The 12,385-nt window shown below is 49.7% G+C and overlaps 2 protein-coding genes and 1 long non-coding RNA gene across 3 annotated transcripts; 1 reads left to right on the top strand and 2 right to left on the bottom strand.

Moving 5' to 3' along the window:
- Positions 1-292: 292 nt before the first annotated feature.
- Positions 293-4,982, bottom strand: taok3b (TAO kinase 3b). The gene is made up of 6 exons (XM_049738216.2): positions 4,797-4,982; positions 4,601-4,729; positions 4,055-4,258; positions 3,755-3,994; positions 3,471-3,683; positions 293-3,373 (listed from the first exon to the last, which is right to left on the bottom strand). Exons 1-6 carry the CDS (start codon positions 4,980-4,982, stop codon positions 3,026-3,028), a joined length of 1,320 nt encoding a protein of 439 aa, XP_049594173.1. The 3' UTR covers positions 293-3,025.
- Positions 4,983-6,093: 1,111 nt separating this feature from the next.
- Positions 6,094-9,536, top strand: LOC125979724 (uncharacterized). Its single transcript, XR_007485395.1, has 2 exons — positions 6,094-6,240; positions 7,117-9,536. It is a non-coding gene; the product is annotated as an uncharacterized lncRNA (long non-coding RNA).
- Positions 6,648-12,283, bottom strand: susd2 (sushi domain containing 2). The gene is made up of 16 exons (XM_049738232.2): positions 12,086-12,283; positions 11,813-12,011; positions 11,596-11,744; positions 11,362-11,529; positions 11,080-11,251; positions 10,703-10,904; positions 10,524-10,609; positions 10,188-10,456; positions 8,958-9,092; positions 8,738-8,887; positions 8,397-8,645; positions 7,854-8,037; positions 7,593-7,687; positions 7,111-7,302; positions 6,936-7,029; positions 6,648-6,834 (listed from the first exon to the last, which is right to left on the bottom strand). Exons 1-16 carry the CDS (start codon positions 12,195-12,197, stop codon positions 6,798-6,800), a joined length of 2,493 nt encoding a protein of 830 aa, XP_049594189.1. The 5' UTR covers positions 12,198-12,283; the 3' UTR covers positions 6,648-6,797.
- Between the last annotated feature and the right edge of the window lie 102 nt (positions 12,284-12,385).

Below are 12,385 nucleotides of genomic sequence, written 5' to 3' on the forward strand. Positions count from 1 at the left end.
CATTGTTTAAAATGAATTATTAAGAATTATTCATATTAATTTTAATTATTAATAGTAATTATTATAAATTAAATGTGACATTTATCTTTTTTCTGATTGGACATACTAAACAAATTTCTCAATTTTAAATGACTTCTTTGAGTTTATTTCCTTATTTTATATAAAAAAAATATTTTTGTAAATCTACAATTCTCCAAACTATTTCAATTGAATAAAATATATTTTTTTGAAGGATTTATTTTGAAAATAATGTAACTGATAATATTTTAGGCCAAACATATCATCCATAAAGTATTTTTAAAGGCTTTATTTTCTGACTTTGTCATCAAATACCGAAATGGGGAATGCGCTACGACAAAGAGCTGAACAGAAAGTCTTTTATTTTGTGTTGGAACCACACAGGAAACGGCGGGCGGCCGGCCGGCCGGCCGGGGTCCTTCCCCTTTATCCGTCCAACCGTCACCTCATATTTAAGTTCTAACTAAACACACGTTTCTAGAAACACACATCATCAAAATCCAAATCATCTTGGTCATGAAAATCATCGTCATTCAAATCATTTCGCACCGCAATCGGCCAAGTCGGGAATGCTTCTGAAGCACTCGGCTAAGCCTTTTCTATGTTTTTGCACTTTTCTATGCGTGTGTGTGTTTTGTGTACGTGTGTGTTGTCATTTGAAGCCACCCAATGAACCTCGTAGCACTTTTTCGACTTGCGAGGGCTTCGCTTGCACGCATAAAAAAGGCCTTACTGCATACCAGGAACATCATCATCATCATCATCATCACCGTATTGTGAAAATGATTTTTTTTTTTTAGGTCAATCGAGGCTCAGATTGATTCCTTTCTATTGCCTTTGGGGTTGTTCAAATTCCTTTTCTTCTTATTCAAGTCAAGACCAGCACATGAAATCAAGGTAAAAGAATCATTGAGAACCCAACTCCGTTTTTGCCAAATCAAGGTGAAGTTCCAGTTTCAGCTCCTAGGGGGCAGTCCTCTATTGCACTCACTGTCAATGTGTCAAATAGGATAGCGCCAACTACTGCCGAGGAGGACTAACTCAACTTTGCTTTAAGTATCGGTGTCCGGTATCGGCAGCGTCCTTGACGACCCGATATCGCTCTTGGCCCGATGCTAAAACCTGCTATTGGTTCAAAGTGCACGGGATATTTGAACCTGGACCACTGTTGCACTATTATTTTTTTTCTAATTCCGATTTGCTTCTCTGTTTTTAGGCAACCTCGACGACGGAGATAAAGACGGAATCCAAGTGCGAGCAATATCGATGTAAGTAGTGTCTTCTGGAAGGTCCAAGTCCAAATCACGTGCGCTAAAGCGCCCAGATTTTTTCGAGGACCAAAAACTGTCGCCTGCAAAAGCACCAAAAATGGAGTTAACTCACTCACTGCCAACCCAGTCAATATCGTTGACGTCTAGAACCGTCAATGGCACTAAATGAGTTGGAAAAAAATGGCGTTGGCTCAATCTGTCCGTGTCGTTGACGGCGAGAGGGTCGACAAGGCTAAAACTGGCGTAAGAAATGAAGCACCAAACGATTCGTTCGTCCGAAAAATGGAAATTGTGCAACCTGCTCAGCGAACGTCACGGCAAATATTGCGTCACAACTGTTGTAACATTCTGCGCTTTCCACGGGAATCCACCCACCCATGACTGAAAATCAAAACTGTCGCTCAAGTTTGCGTTTCCATGAAAAGTGTCCGAGTCGTCGTCATCCTAATTGCAAATCTGCCACGTGTGTGTGTGCGCGCGCGCGCGTGTGTGTGTGCGTGTCGTTCCGTCCGCCGTTACAATAGTCTCACAACTACACGATCCCAACAAAAAAACTTGTAAGCTCCGTCACGTGAGTAAATAGACGGGTTTGGGTGGGCGTGTCCTAACTCTATGCGCAAGTACAAATATTGATTTCATATCAAAAAACAGCACAATTGTCACCATTGGTCGTGGACAACACGTCGGATGAGCGAATGGAGACAAAAGAACAGCAAATCAAATTTGGAGAAAAGGCACGACAACTCAAAGAAAGGCAGATGTGAATCCATCGTAGCTTGTCCGTTTTGGGGGGGGGGGGGGGGGGCGGGGCAACCTAAAAATTCTGCTGACAGCCACTTTATTTACAAACGGAGCCATGCGTCACGTGTCCCTAATAAAGTGCATGCAATGAGAAAAGCCATGACGCCGCCACGCCGACGTTCACATTCCGGAAAAACAACAAGAAGTGGAAGGAAAAAAAGAAAGCAGCTTCAGACAAAGAAGGACGACCAGAAGAAGAAAGACCAGATGAGGAACCAGAAGAAAGACAAGAAGATGACGAGAAGACAAAGAAAAACAGGAAGAAGGAGAACAAGAACCAGAAGGACCAGAAGAAGGAGAAGAAGAACGTCACGGGGAGGTGTTGTGGCTGTCGTCAGCTCACATTCCAGCATGTCCCGGCCGGGCGTGGGGTGGGCGAAGGTTTTGTGCTCACGTTTGGATTTTCAACCGCAAAGAGGTCGAAAATCAAAAGTGGATCTTGCTTGCAAGTAACGTTTGGACTTTTTGCTGACAATTAGAGCGGCCTCATTAGAGCAGAAGAAGATCTGGATTGTGCCGTGGGTGGGAAAAACAGCACTTTGCAATGACGTCATCCAAGAAAAAAAAAAAAAAAAGTCATTTGACCCACTGCGGGCCCGATTGGAGAAGAGATTTGGCCCCGTTGACCCCCAGGCCACACTTTGCCCACCCCTTCTCTACACACACGCACACACCATGGAGTTCCACTGAAACATATCAAAGTGCCCATTTTAGCAAAAAATTTCCTGAATTATTCACTTGATACCAAAAATCCAGACAAAGGGGGACGGACGACTAATCCCAAGACGGCGAGTGGCCCGATCCGCCCGGCTTCCGGCGTGAAGGAAGGAAGGAAGGAAGGAAGGAAGGAAGGAAGGAAGGAAGGAAGGAAGGAAGGAGGCAAGGAGGGAAGGAAGGAGGAAGGAAGGAAAAGGTGGACGCCGGCTGGTCCGCTTTCATCTGTTGTCGTCCTTGAGGAACAAGTCCAAAGATCCCAGACTCCCGAAGCCCAGGATGCGAGTCTCGCTGTCAAAGGACAAAATCTCTCGCTCCTGACGCTCCAGCAGAGTTTTGATCCTCTCGCTGCGATCCTTCTGCAGAGCCGAAAGCTCCTCCTCCATCTTCTGCTCCAGGTGGGCCCGGCGGATGGAGACCTTCTGCTCCAGCTTCTGCAGCTCTCGTTCGTGTTGGCTCTCCATCTGGGACTTGGTCTTCCTCTGGTAGGCGTCCAGCAGCTCCATCTCCTGCTTCAGCTGCTGCTTCAAGGCCTCGCACTCCGCCTCTTGCTCCGCCTCCAGCCTCATCTGCATAACGGCAAGACGGCTTTATCGTCTGTCTACGTGTGTGGCGCCTCCGTTGTTAGCACGGAGGCTAGTTTGGGCACGGCACGGCGGCGCGTACCGCTTGCGAGGCCGTCATCTGGTTGATGGAGTGCTCGTACTGCTCGGCCAGCACGGCCAGCTTGCGGGTCTGCTCCTCCTTCAGCCCCTTGAGGAGACTCTTGTGCTCCGCTTTGGGCGAGACCTCCAGCTGGTGGTTGCGCAGAGCTTTGTACTGCTTGTTCTGAACCTTGCACGTGTCCTGGAACTGCTTCTTGATCTGCAGCTCCAGCGCCTGAGGACGGACGCGCAAATTCAATTCATCCTTTCATGTTTTTGCACTTTTTCAAGGTGAACAAAGGTGACCTTGAGGTCTCTGGGCTGCTGCCTGTGCTCCAAGGCGTGTTTGCGCAGGAGCTCGTGCTGCCTGCGGCTGTTGTACTCCTCCTGGTTCTCCAGCTCGGTCTGGTGCTGCAGCCGCATGAGCTCCACGCGCAGCTTGTGGAGCACGTGAAGATGCCGCTGCTCCAGGTCCTGGGTGGCCTCGTCCTGGCGGATCATCAGGGCGTGCTCCATCTCCTTCTGGCTCCTCTTCTTGTTCAGCTCCTGGCGAGAGGGGAGGACATTTTGGATTTGCGCCGTGCCACCCGCTAGGAACATGCTCACCTCTCTGAGTTGCTCCTGCTCAAAGTCGTGCTTCCTGAGCAGACTTCGGCGCTTGAGGGCCCGGCAGCTCCGCTCGTAGACGAGCCGCTGCTGCGCCAGCAGGTTGGCTTCCTCCTCGGCCTGCGAGCGCTGAATGGTCTCCTTGTGCCGCGAAAGACGCTCTTGCTTCTCCTCTTTCGGGGTGCACGGGTCTTCGCTCATCTCCTGCCAATTCGACAACACGCAAAATACAGCAGCGATAACTGGCAGGCGCCGCCTAGTGGCGCTAAAAAGTAGGAAGGGTCACCATTTTTGGGGGTCCCAACTCATTGACATTTTTTCTTTTTATCATAGGTTCATTTCAAAAATACATTTGTTGTCGAGCAGTGCGTATCGATCGGCGCTAAATCGCCAGGCATCGCTCCCTGCCCTTTTTTCAAATCCATTCTAATTAGTAGAAGTTTTCAACAATCTCCATGTGTATAATTATTTGTGTGCATTTTGCAGAAAATTGTTTTGAGCTTCGGGGAAAGTCGAGAAGAGCAATTTTTGCGTGCGCCTTTTCACCTCTTTGATTTTGTCCTTGCAGAGTCGGTACTCTCTCTTCTGGCTCTCCAAGAAGGACGTCAGCTCCTTCTTCTGCTGAGTTGCGATCTGCTGCTGGATGCGCCTCTCCTCCGCCGCCACCGACTTCATCTGCCGGGAGGCGCCACGCGTGGCTATCGTGGCCGTTCCGGCAATGGAGACGGACGACGGGCCGTACCTCTTTGTCGGTCTGGGCGGCGTGGCGCTTGGCCAGACGCTCCAGCTCGGCGTACGTGTCGTTGGCCTGCGTCTCCAACTCCTTGTGCAGCCTCAGCCTGTGCTCGTCCATCTCGGCCTTGAGCCTGTTCTCCAGGGCGATCAGCTGCTTCTGGTGCTGCCGCCGCATGCGCTTGTAGCCAGACATCTGCTCCCGCAGCTCAAAGTTCTGCTCATGCTCCTGGATCTGCCTGATGACCTGCAAAACCAAAGAAACAAATGTCACAAACAGCCTATTTGATTTGGACTTGAAACGCTGGCAGTTCGTTCGAAGGTGTGCACACTTTTGCAACCACATTTGAATTTTCATCCGCCGGTTGGAAACGGTGGAATTTTTCTTTTTTTTTTTCAATCTCAAATTCATTTGAACAGCGTGAGTCGATTTTTTTTAAGGAGGTGAGTGAGGAGGAGGGGGAAAATAACATCCATTAACAGGATGTGGTTGCCATGACTACGGATGGATGTAGTCATCGCATAACGCGCGAGTATGCGCGCTCCCCCCCTCCTCCTCCTCCTCCTCCCCCTTCACACACGCACATGCACGCGCATTACACTTCTCTCCCCCCCCCCCCTTCCCCCTGTTCTTGTTCTTGATGTTCATGCAATCGACGGACCAAGAGTGCCAAGTACCAAAGATGCTGATGTGACGATGGCGGTGTTGCGTTCGCAGTGGCTTGGCTGCCGCCGGCTGTGGTGAGAAGAAGGCCGCAGCTGTGGCCCGCTGGAGTCCCCGTGCGCGGCCTCATCCCTTCTTCACGCCGGCAGCATGCTCCTGCACCGCGGAGGGGGGACGAGGAGCAGAGGAGGAGCCGAAGAGGAGCCGCGCTTCTGCCGCCGCCGCCGCCGCCGCTGCAGGAGGAGGAGGAGCTGGAGCGGCCCGCCGGCGCAGCAGGCCCGCTCTGGTTGTGTCCGACGTCCGCAAATGCAGCACACGTCCGCCGCCGGCCTCACGCGCATCCTGCAGCTCCGCTCAACGCGGGCTGCGAGTCCTTTTTGGCCGGGAAAAGGGCATCCTCCAGCCAATCAATGCAAAACCAAAGGCCGCCGTGATTCTCCAGAGGCGCGGGAGGGGGGGCAGGGGGGCGGGGGTGACAAATTGAAAATAATAATAATAATAATACGGAGCAAGGGGGAGGGGGAGGCAATTACGCAATGCCTACCATTGATAATCGCGGAAAGATGTGATGTAATTTAGTGGCACCGGAGAGGAGGCAGGCTTTCCCCGGGTGACGGTTGCCATGCTCGCCTGGAGGACGGCGGTGGCGCTTGCGGTGGCGGCGGCGGCGACGGCGGCGGCGGCGGGCCGGTTGCGGGAGGCGAGTCCGGACATGGTGCCCAGGCGTCCCGATGTGACGCCGCTCGAAGGCTCGGATGTGTGTCCTACATTTACAGCGCACTTGGTCATGGTAGGTGCTTCTCGTGCCTTCTATTCATCTCCTCAACTCTCTCTCTCTCTCTCTCTCGCTCTCTTTTTCTTTTTTTGGTCCCGCTTTTCTTACACTCCCCCTTCCCTTAAAGAGACACCGCGCAATACTACGCTGCGCGCGCGCACGCGCTCAATTTACTACGACGCGCTTCACTCTCGTGATGGCGGATAGGTGTGAAGATGTAAACGGCCAGATGGATAAGTAGGAGGGGGGAAATAGAAATAAAATACCTTCATAAAAGTAATACAGGTATCTATACACATCATTTCAAATATAGACACAAATGAAAAAAAATCTCTTCAACAAATGACCAGATAGCCAGCAAGCTAGCTAACTAACGATGGACAGCTCGATAGATCAATGGGTGCCCAAAAGTAAAACTGCAGTGAAGAAGCAAGAAAGAATTTATTTTCACTTTTGGAAGTCATTGTGCAATGTCAGCAGAATACAATTAAGCCGCTGTTCTACTCGTGCTCTATACTATGAATTCAAAGGTTGTCCGACGAGGAAGGGAAGGAGGGAGGGCCCGCTCTCAGTTAAAGATTGACATTCATTCCCGTTGACGTTCTCGCCCTGCAAACACATAAAAAGGCCAAATAGATCATCGTAACGTTTCATCCCATCAGAAACGGGATCATCATCATCAAATCAGAATAATGCTGCTTGACCCTCACCGTTTTTTGGTCCAGAGCACGACCCCCGTTGTTATTAGCGCGACCCCCAGTAGCACGCTGACCACAGAACCAGCGATTACGGCCGTGTTGTTGCCTGTCGACAAAAAAAGAAACCGAGTTGATGCAAATTGTGAACGAGGAAGCCTGACACTTGTTTTCACGCATGTGGACGCACCGGTAGGACTGTTGGGAACGCAAACGGTGTCGCCTCCCGCCGACCAAGTGCCGTCCGCCTGGCACGTGCGCTGGGCCGGTCCTTGCAGCGTGAAGCCGTCGTGGCACAGCAGGCGCACCGTGGCCCCTTGCAGGTAGGTGGTGCCCTCCTTCTTGCCGTTAGTCGGAGGCGCCAGCCAGCCGCAGGAAATCACTGCACGCCGACAGGAAGTCCAAATGACAATCAACAAAAACACCGTGACGCACTTGGATTGGATCGTGACATGCTAATGCTAACGTGCACTGCATACTGGATATATAACTTAGCAGCGCTATTAGCCTCACGTGATAAAATGCTAATGCAAAACCTTAGCTTAGCATGTGATTTAGCCTTCTGCTAATTGTGTTTGATACGAATCTATCTACGAATGGCTGTGCTAAATCTTTGCCGTTTGATGTGTCAACTTACAATGACAGTTTCAGTTTCAATGAGTCAACACTTACCAGGCTTCAAGTGTTCCACAAGAGAAATGTGACCACGGAACGAGGCTTTGGTGGCCTTTCCCAGCTCCGAACTCCGACCCACCAAAATATCATACCTGCAAAAAAATCACCATCAAAATCATGACGTTAGCAGATTTTTGGGGTTTGGTGAAAAAGTTTTTTTCTCCCCAGTCATTATATTAAAACATTTTTACAGTAAACCTCAACTGGGACTTCAATTTGGAAACACAAAACAAATCCATGCTTTTTTGGGATTCATACCTGCAGAAGTGAGAGTCGTCTCCGGAGCAAATGTCTGAAGCAATATTGTAGAGCGGGTCGTTGGGATTCTCTGGGACTGAAAACGCTGGAATAAAATCGGGGTCGTGTCTCGGAGAGTTGTAAAAGGTGTCCAAAAGGTATTTGGAATCGTACGTAAACAAGGCGGATGTGTTGGAGACAGCCCCTGGAAAACAACAACAACAACACTCATATTGAAGTCGTGTGGAAACATTTCACAAGATGGAAATTCTCATTCTCGAAAAGCTATAGTTGTTAGTCGTTTATTGTATTTGTAAAAATGTGACAAATATTTGGGAATTTTTTTTACAAGATAGAAATAGTTATTGTTCAATTACTGTATTTGTAAAATTGGACAAATATTTCAATTTTATGGGCCCAAAGGTTGAACAACCAATGATCGAATGCAATCGTCAAATACATTTGCATTCACCATTTTAGAGGATGAAAACTGCTTCATTGGTAATTCTAATAAATACTCTTGCCAATGTCAATTTCATTTCAAAGATGAAGTGATTGTCTCACAGCTAGCCCCAAAGTTGAAAACCTCCTCAGCGTTATTGGCGCCGGCCGCCAAGCCGACATGGGCGGGAAGCAGGTCGTCGCCGGCCACGCCGTTGAAGTTGCCCAACAATCCCCGCGTGGAGTTGTGGAATTCTTCCGGCAGGAGCACCGTTGCCGTAACGGCAGGGCCGCGGAGACGCACCTCCACGCCAGCGCCGCTGGGGAACATCACCGTCACGTTGGCGCCGGAAGGCGAAAACACAAACACACCTGACAAGACACAATTTAGCCTTTGCAAAAATCCAATTGGATATTTGGGGCCCTTTTTTGAGCCCAGCTATCTTTAGGTCGTTTTTCCTCACCATCCAGGTCCATCCAGCTCTGCTCATTAAACAGAAGTCGCTTTTGATTTTGCAGCACTTGTAGGTTGTCATCACCGGCGACCAGACGCACCTCGATGATGTCCGACGTGGCTTCTCTCATGACCACGGACGACAGCTTGGTCGCATTTTCTGTGTGGCGAAAATCAATGTGATGAAATCTCCAGGAAGCGCGCTTTCGACGCGACCGTATTCAGCTTACCGTTGACCGGCTCGGTTCTGCCTTGGATTGTCAGATGCTTTCCGGGAGACGTCAGCAAAGTGTACTCGCCTTTGCCGTTGAAAGAATAGCGGACGCCATCGAACGTTATGAAATGTGGATCTCCAAACACAACAGCTGGGGGTGCAAATGGAGATGAGTGAGTGCAAAAAGTGCTACGGGGGGCGCCCTCTAGCGGTACGTGAAAGTATCACTCAATTTCAGTAAACGTTCAAACTGCGTCTTGTTTAAGTGGCTTCAAATTTAAGTTCAAGCACTTCAGTTGCAGTAATCGTTTGAATAGGACTGCATTTAACATTTTGTAATTGTTCAAGGAACAGAAGCTAAGCTAAGCTGAACAATTTGAAGTTGAAAATCGTTTGATTGGTTTCGTAAACTAACGAAACAGCTCAAACAAAAATGGAATTTTTTTTTTCAATGAAATTAGATAAACACGAAAATGCTTAAAAAACGGAACATTTACAAATTACATTTTGCGTTTCCAAAACTTGAACTGTGTCACAGTTGTCCTTTGTTTTTTGTCTTTGGCAATTCATTCAATACACCATCCTTTGTGGTTGACTTCAAGTGTGATTTTTCATGTATTTTACGGCCGTAAATTGGGAGAACGATCGAACATTGATCGGGAGTTGTAGTCCCGTTAATGTGAGTCAGGCGGAAGTAACGTCATATAGCAACAGCCAATAAAAAAGAAGCCATCTGATGACGTCACTCCTAAGCGACGAATTTGCGCGTGGTTTGTATGGTTCAAATGGCTTGGCTACTTTGTTGACATACGCAGCGCCAGGTAAGGAGCGCTTTCCTTTTACAGAATGTTTCAAATGTCTCCACTGTACAAGAAAAAGGAAAACTAATACTAAAACTGAAGTAAAACTATGCATTAAAAAAAAACTAAATCTAAACACTAACAAAGCTGTCTTGAAAACAAATGAAAACTTACTAAGTTTGAAAAATACTCAAAGCAAAATAAAAACTAACTAGAATCAAAACTATAATAATCTTGCTCTGAATTGGTGAGCAAATGCAGAACTAAGAAGTAAGTATGCAAGATTGCTCCTAAAATTTTGGATTGTACAGTACTGTAAGAAGGTGGAAATTTGAGGAATGTTGTCCCCAAAATGTCCTCAATGCGTGTGCAGATGACGTCGTTGAACATGTGAGCTCATCTAAAAACGGCGGCAGTCGTGCAAACGTCAACGTTTGTTTCCCCACCTGAGGCGGGAGGCCGGTACCGCCGACAGTCGCTGGAGGGTCTGTGTTTGAAGTAGTAGTGGCAGTTGTCTGACCAGAGGCAGCAGTAGTAGAAGCTGAGGACGTCGTACACCCAGTGGGACTGGCCGGGCACCCGGGGGGGATCGCGGTACGGGGGCGAGCCCCAGTCGTGGGCCCGGTCCGGGGTGCTCCCTCCGATGGAGTCGGCCGTCAGGACCTGAGCGCCGCTGCTGTCGTAGCAGCACTGCTGACCCGCCCTGTATGTGGGACTGCGGGCGCCGTGTCCGACGTGAGCCTATTTTCTAGGAACGCTGAGCATTTTCGGAATGGACTTGCCTGGCTTGTACGGCCCTCACGCAGTGAATACTGCCCGGGTGGTACGTGCACACGCTGCCTTTCTCCATATCGCAGCCGTAATCCGTCTGAATGTGCAAAGCCAGAGAGAGATCCTTTTTTAATTCGGGCCACCTACCCCCGAAGAAATGGCGCCTGGATTTTGAGGGCCGTTTGCTTACGTGGAATCTTCCCGTGTCAGCCCGGGCCTGCGCCAGGGTGCAAGGGCAGTCGATAATTTCGTCCAGGAAGTTGGGCAGGTCGTTTTCCAGCAGGTCCCACGCTAAACATTTGTCCAGCGCCCAAGCCCCAGAGTCGTTACGGAACTTCTGGTCCAGGTGCCAGGCCAGGGCGTGGTCCTCGGTCCACGCCGCTTCCACATTCCTAACGTTATATTATTAGCCATCGTGTCAGGTTGAAAATGCTTATTTTCCCTTTCAGCCAATAGGCTAATAGCTAGCGAGCAAGCTAGCTAGATCGATATAATGAATATGTGCATAACATCAATTGTTTACATTTCTAAAATGACAGACGTCATTAAAAAGAAACTTGAACGTACACCAAACCATTTGGGTTTGCGCTCGAACTGATCCGGAGCGCTCCGAGTTCCCAACTTGAGAACTTGGCTGACGGTTGAGGCACAAAAGTGTAGCTGCCCTTGTTGGCGCTATCCGTGGCCAGGGAGTAAAGATACCTCCACTCGGCACGCCACTGCTCCGAGTAGGGCTTTCCTGGGGGGGAAGAATTGCGCAATCGTTGAAAACGTACTCAAGTGGTTTAAGTCCAAAAAATGGACAGTGTTCCAGCATTTAGACAGTACCCCCCCCCCCCCCCCCCTTACCAATCTCCCTGTAGCCCCACAGCTCAATGTTGACCCTCTTTGCTTGGACCAGCGACGTGTTCCAGATCACCTGCAAGGCGCCGCCCACCCCGGGTGTGCCGTAGTACTGCCACTTGGTGGAGTTCACCAAAACCGCCTTGAACTTGGAGTCCAGCTTGCCGGTATGCACTGCGCAAGACGCAAAATATTCACTCGGGTCCGAATGCGTGACGCCGGAACGGGGACGTCACGTACCCGCCAGCCAGGAACCCGCTCTGTTGAAGGTGATGCCGTAATTGGAGGAGACTTGCACGGGAATCCAGCCGCTTTGGTAGAGAAGGGGCGAGACGCAGTGGGCGCGCTGGTTCGAGTCCACGTAACCCCTGGTCGTGATGTCGATGAACCTGAACGAGGAGCGGAGGCCACCCGGGTCATTCGGGGTCACCTCACTTTGGAGCGATCAAAGTCGTACTTGCAGACGATGAGAGAACTTTGGTTGAAAGTCGCGTGGAGAACGACAAAATCGGTGCCGCCCAAAATGGATCCAGACTGCGGGGAGAATTCCACGCAGAATTGCCGGTAATCGGGACAGCAGTCATCCAGAGACGCGCACGTGGGCCGGCACGAACACGAGCCCGACGGTTGGCCGCATTTGCCCTCGCATGACTCGCCTCCGCCCAAAAAAAAAAAAAGTCACATTTCTTCACACATTTGATGGACGTAAAGTGACGAAAGATCCGCTTACCGAGTGTCCCGCTGATCCAGCAGAGGAGAAGAACCAAGATGACAGACTTTTGCATCTTTTGGCTTTTGTGTGAGCGGCCGACGAAACTCGGCCGGCCCGCTCCAGATGACATTCAATCATCAACTGAAGCCCGTCGCTTTAGATAACGCTTTGGATAAAGGCTCGGCGGAGGTCCGCATGGCGCCGTCGCCGGACTTTGGCCCGCTTTTATTCCGCTCTTCTCAAGACAAAAAAGTCATGGTCGCTGGCCGGCGTCTTTTACTGCTCTCGTGAGCACCTTTGACACCACTCAAAGTTTTA

The sequence above is a fragment of the Syngnathus scovelli genome, chromosome 13, assembly GCF_024217435.2.
Source record: "Syngnathus scovelli strain Florida chromosome 13, RoL_Ssco_1.2, whole genome shotgun sequence".
NCBI classification, from domain to species: Eukaryota; Metazoa; Chordata; class Actinopteri; order Syngnathiformes; family Syngnathidae; genus Syngnathus; species Syngnathus scovelli.

What these genes read in the sequence shown, in the direction of transcription:
- taok3b (XM_049738216.2), bottom strand. Translation starts at nt 4,982, where the DNA reads ATGTCTGGCTACAAGCGCATGCGGCGGCAGCACCAGAAGCAGCTGATC. An exon ending in GCAAGGACAAAATCAAAGAG is followed by an intron (nt 4,259 to 4,600) that starts GTGAAAAGGCGC and finishes TCGAATTGGCAG; the next exon opens with GAGATGAGCGAAGACCCGTG. An exon ending in AGATGACGGCCTCGCAAGCG is followed by an intron (nt 3,374 to 3,470) that starts GTACGCGCCGCC and finishes GCCGTTATGCAG; the next exon opens with ATGAGGCTGGAGGCGGAGCA.
- susd2 (XM_049738232.2), bottom strand. Translation starts at nt 12,197, where the DNA reads ATGTCATCTGGAGCGGGCCGGCCGAGTTTCGTCGGCCGCTCACACAAA. An exon ending in CTGGATCAGCGGGACACTCG is followed by an intron (nt 12,012 to 12,085) that starts GTAAGCGGATCT and finishes TTTTGGGCGGAG; the next exon opens with GCGAGTCATGCGAGGGCAAA. An exon ending in GAGCTGGATGGACCTGGATG is followed by an intron (nt 8,646 to 8,737) that starts GTGAGGAAAAAC and finishes GTGTCTTGTCAG; the next exon opens with GTGTGTTTGTGTTTTCGCCT.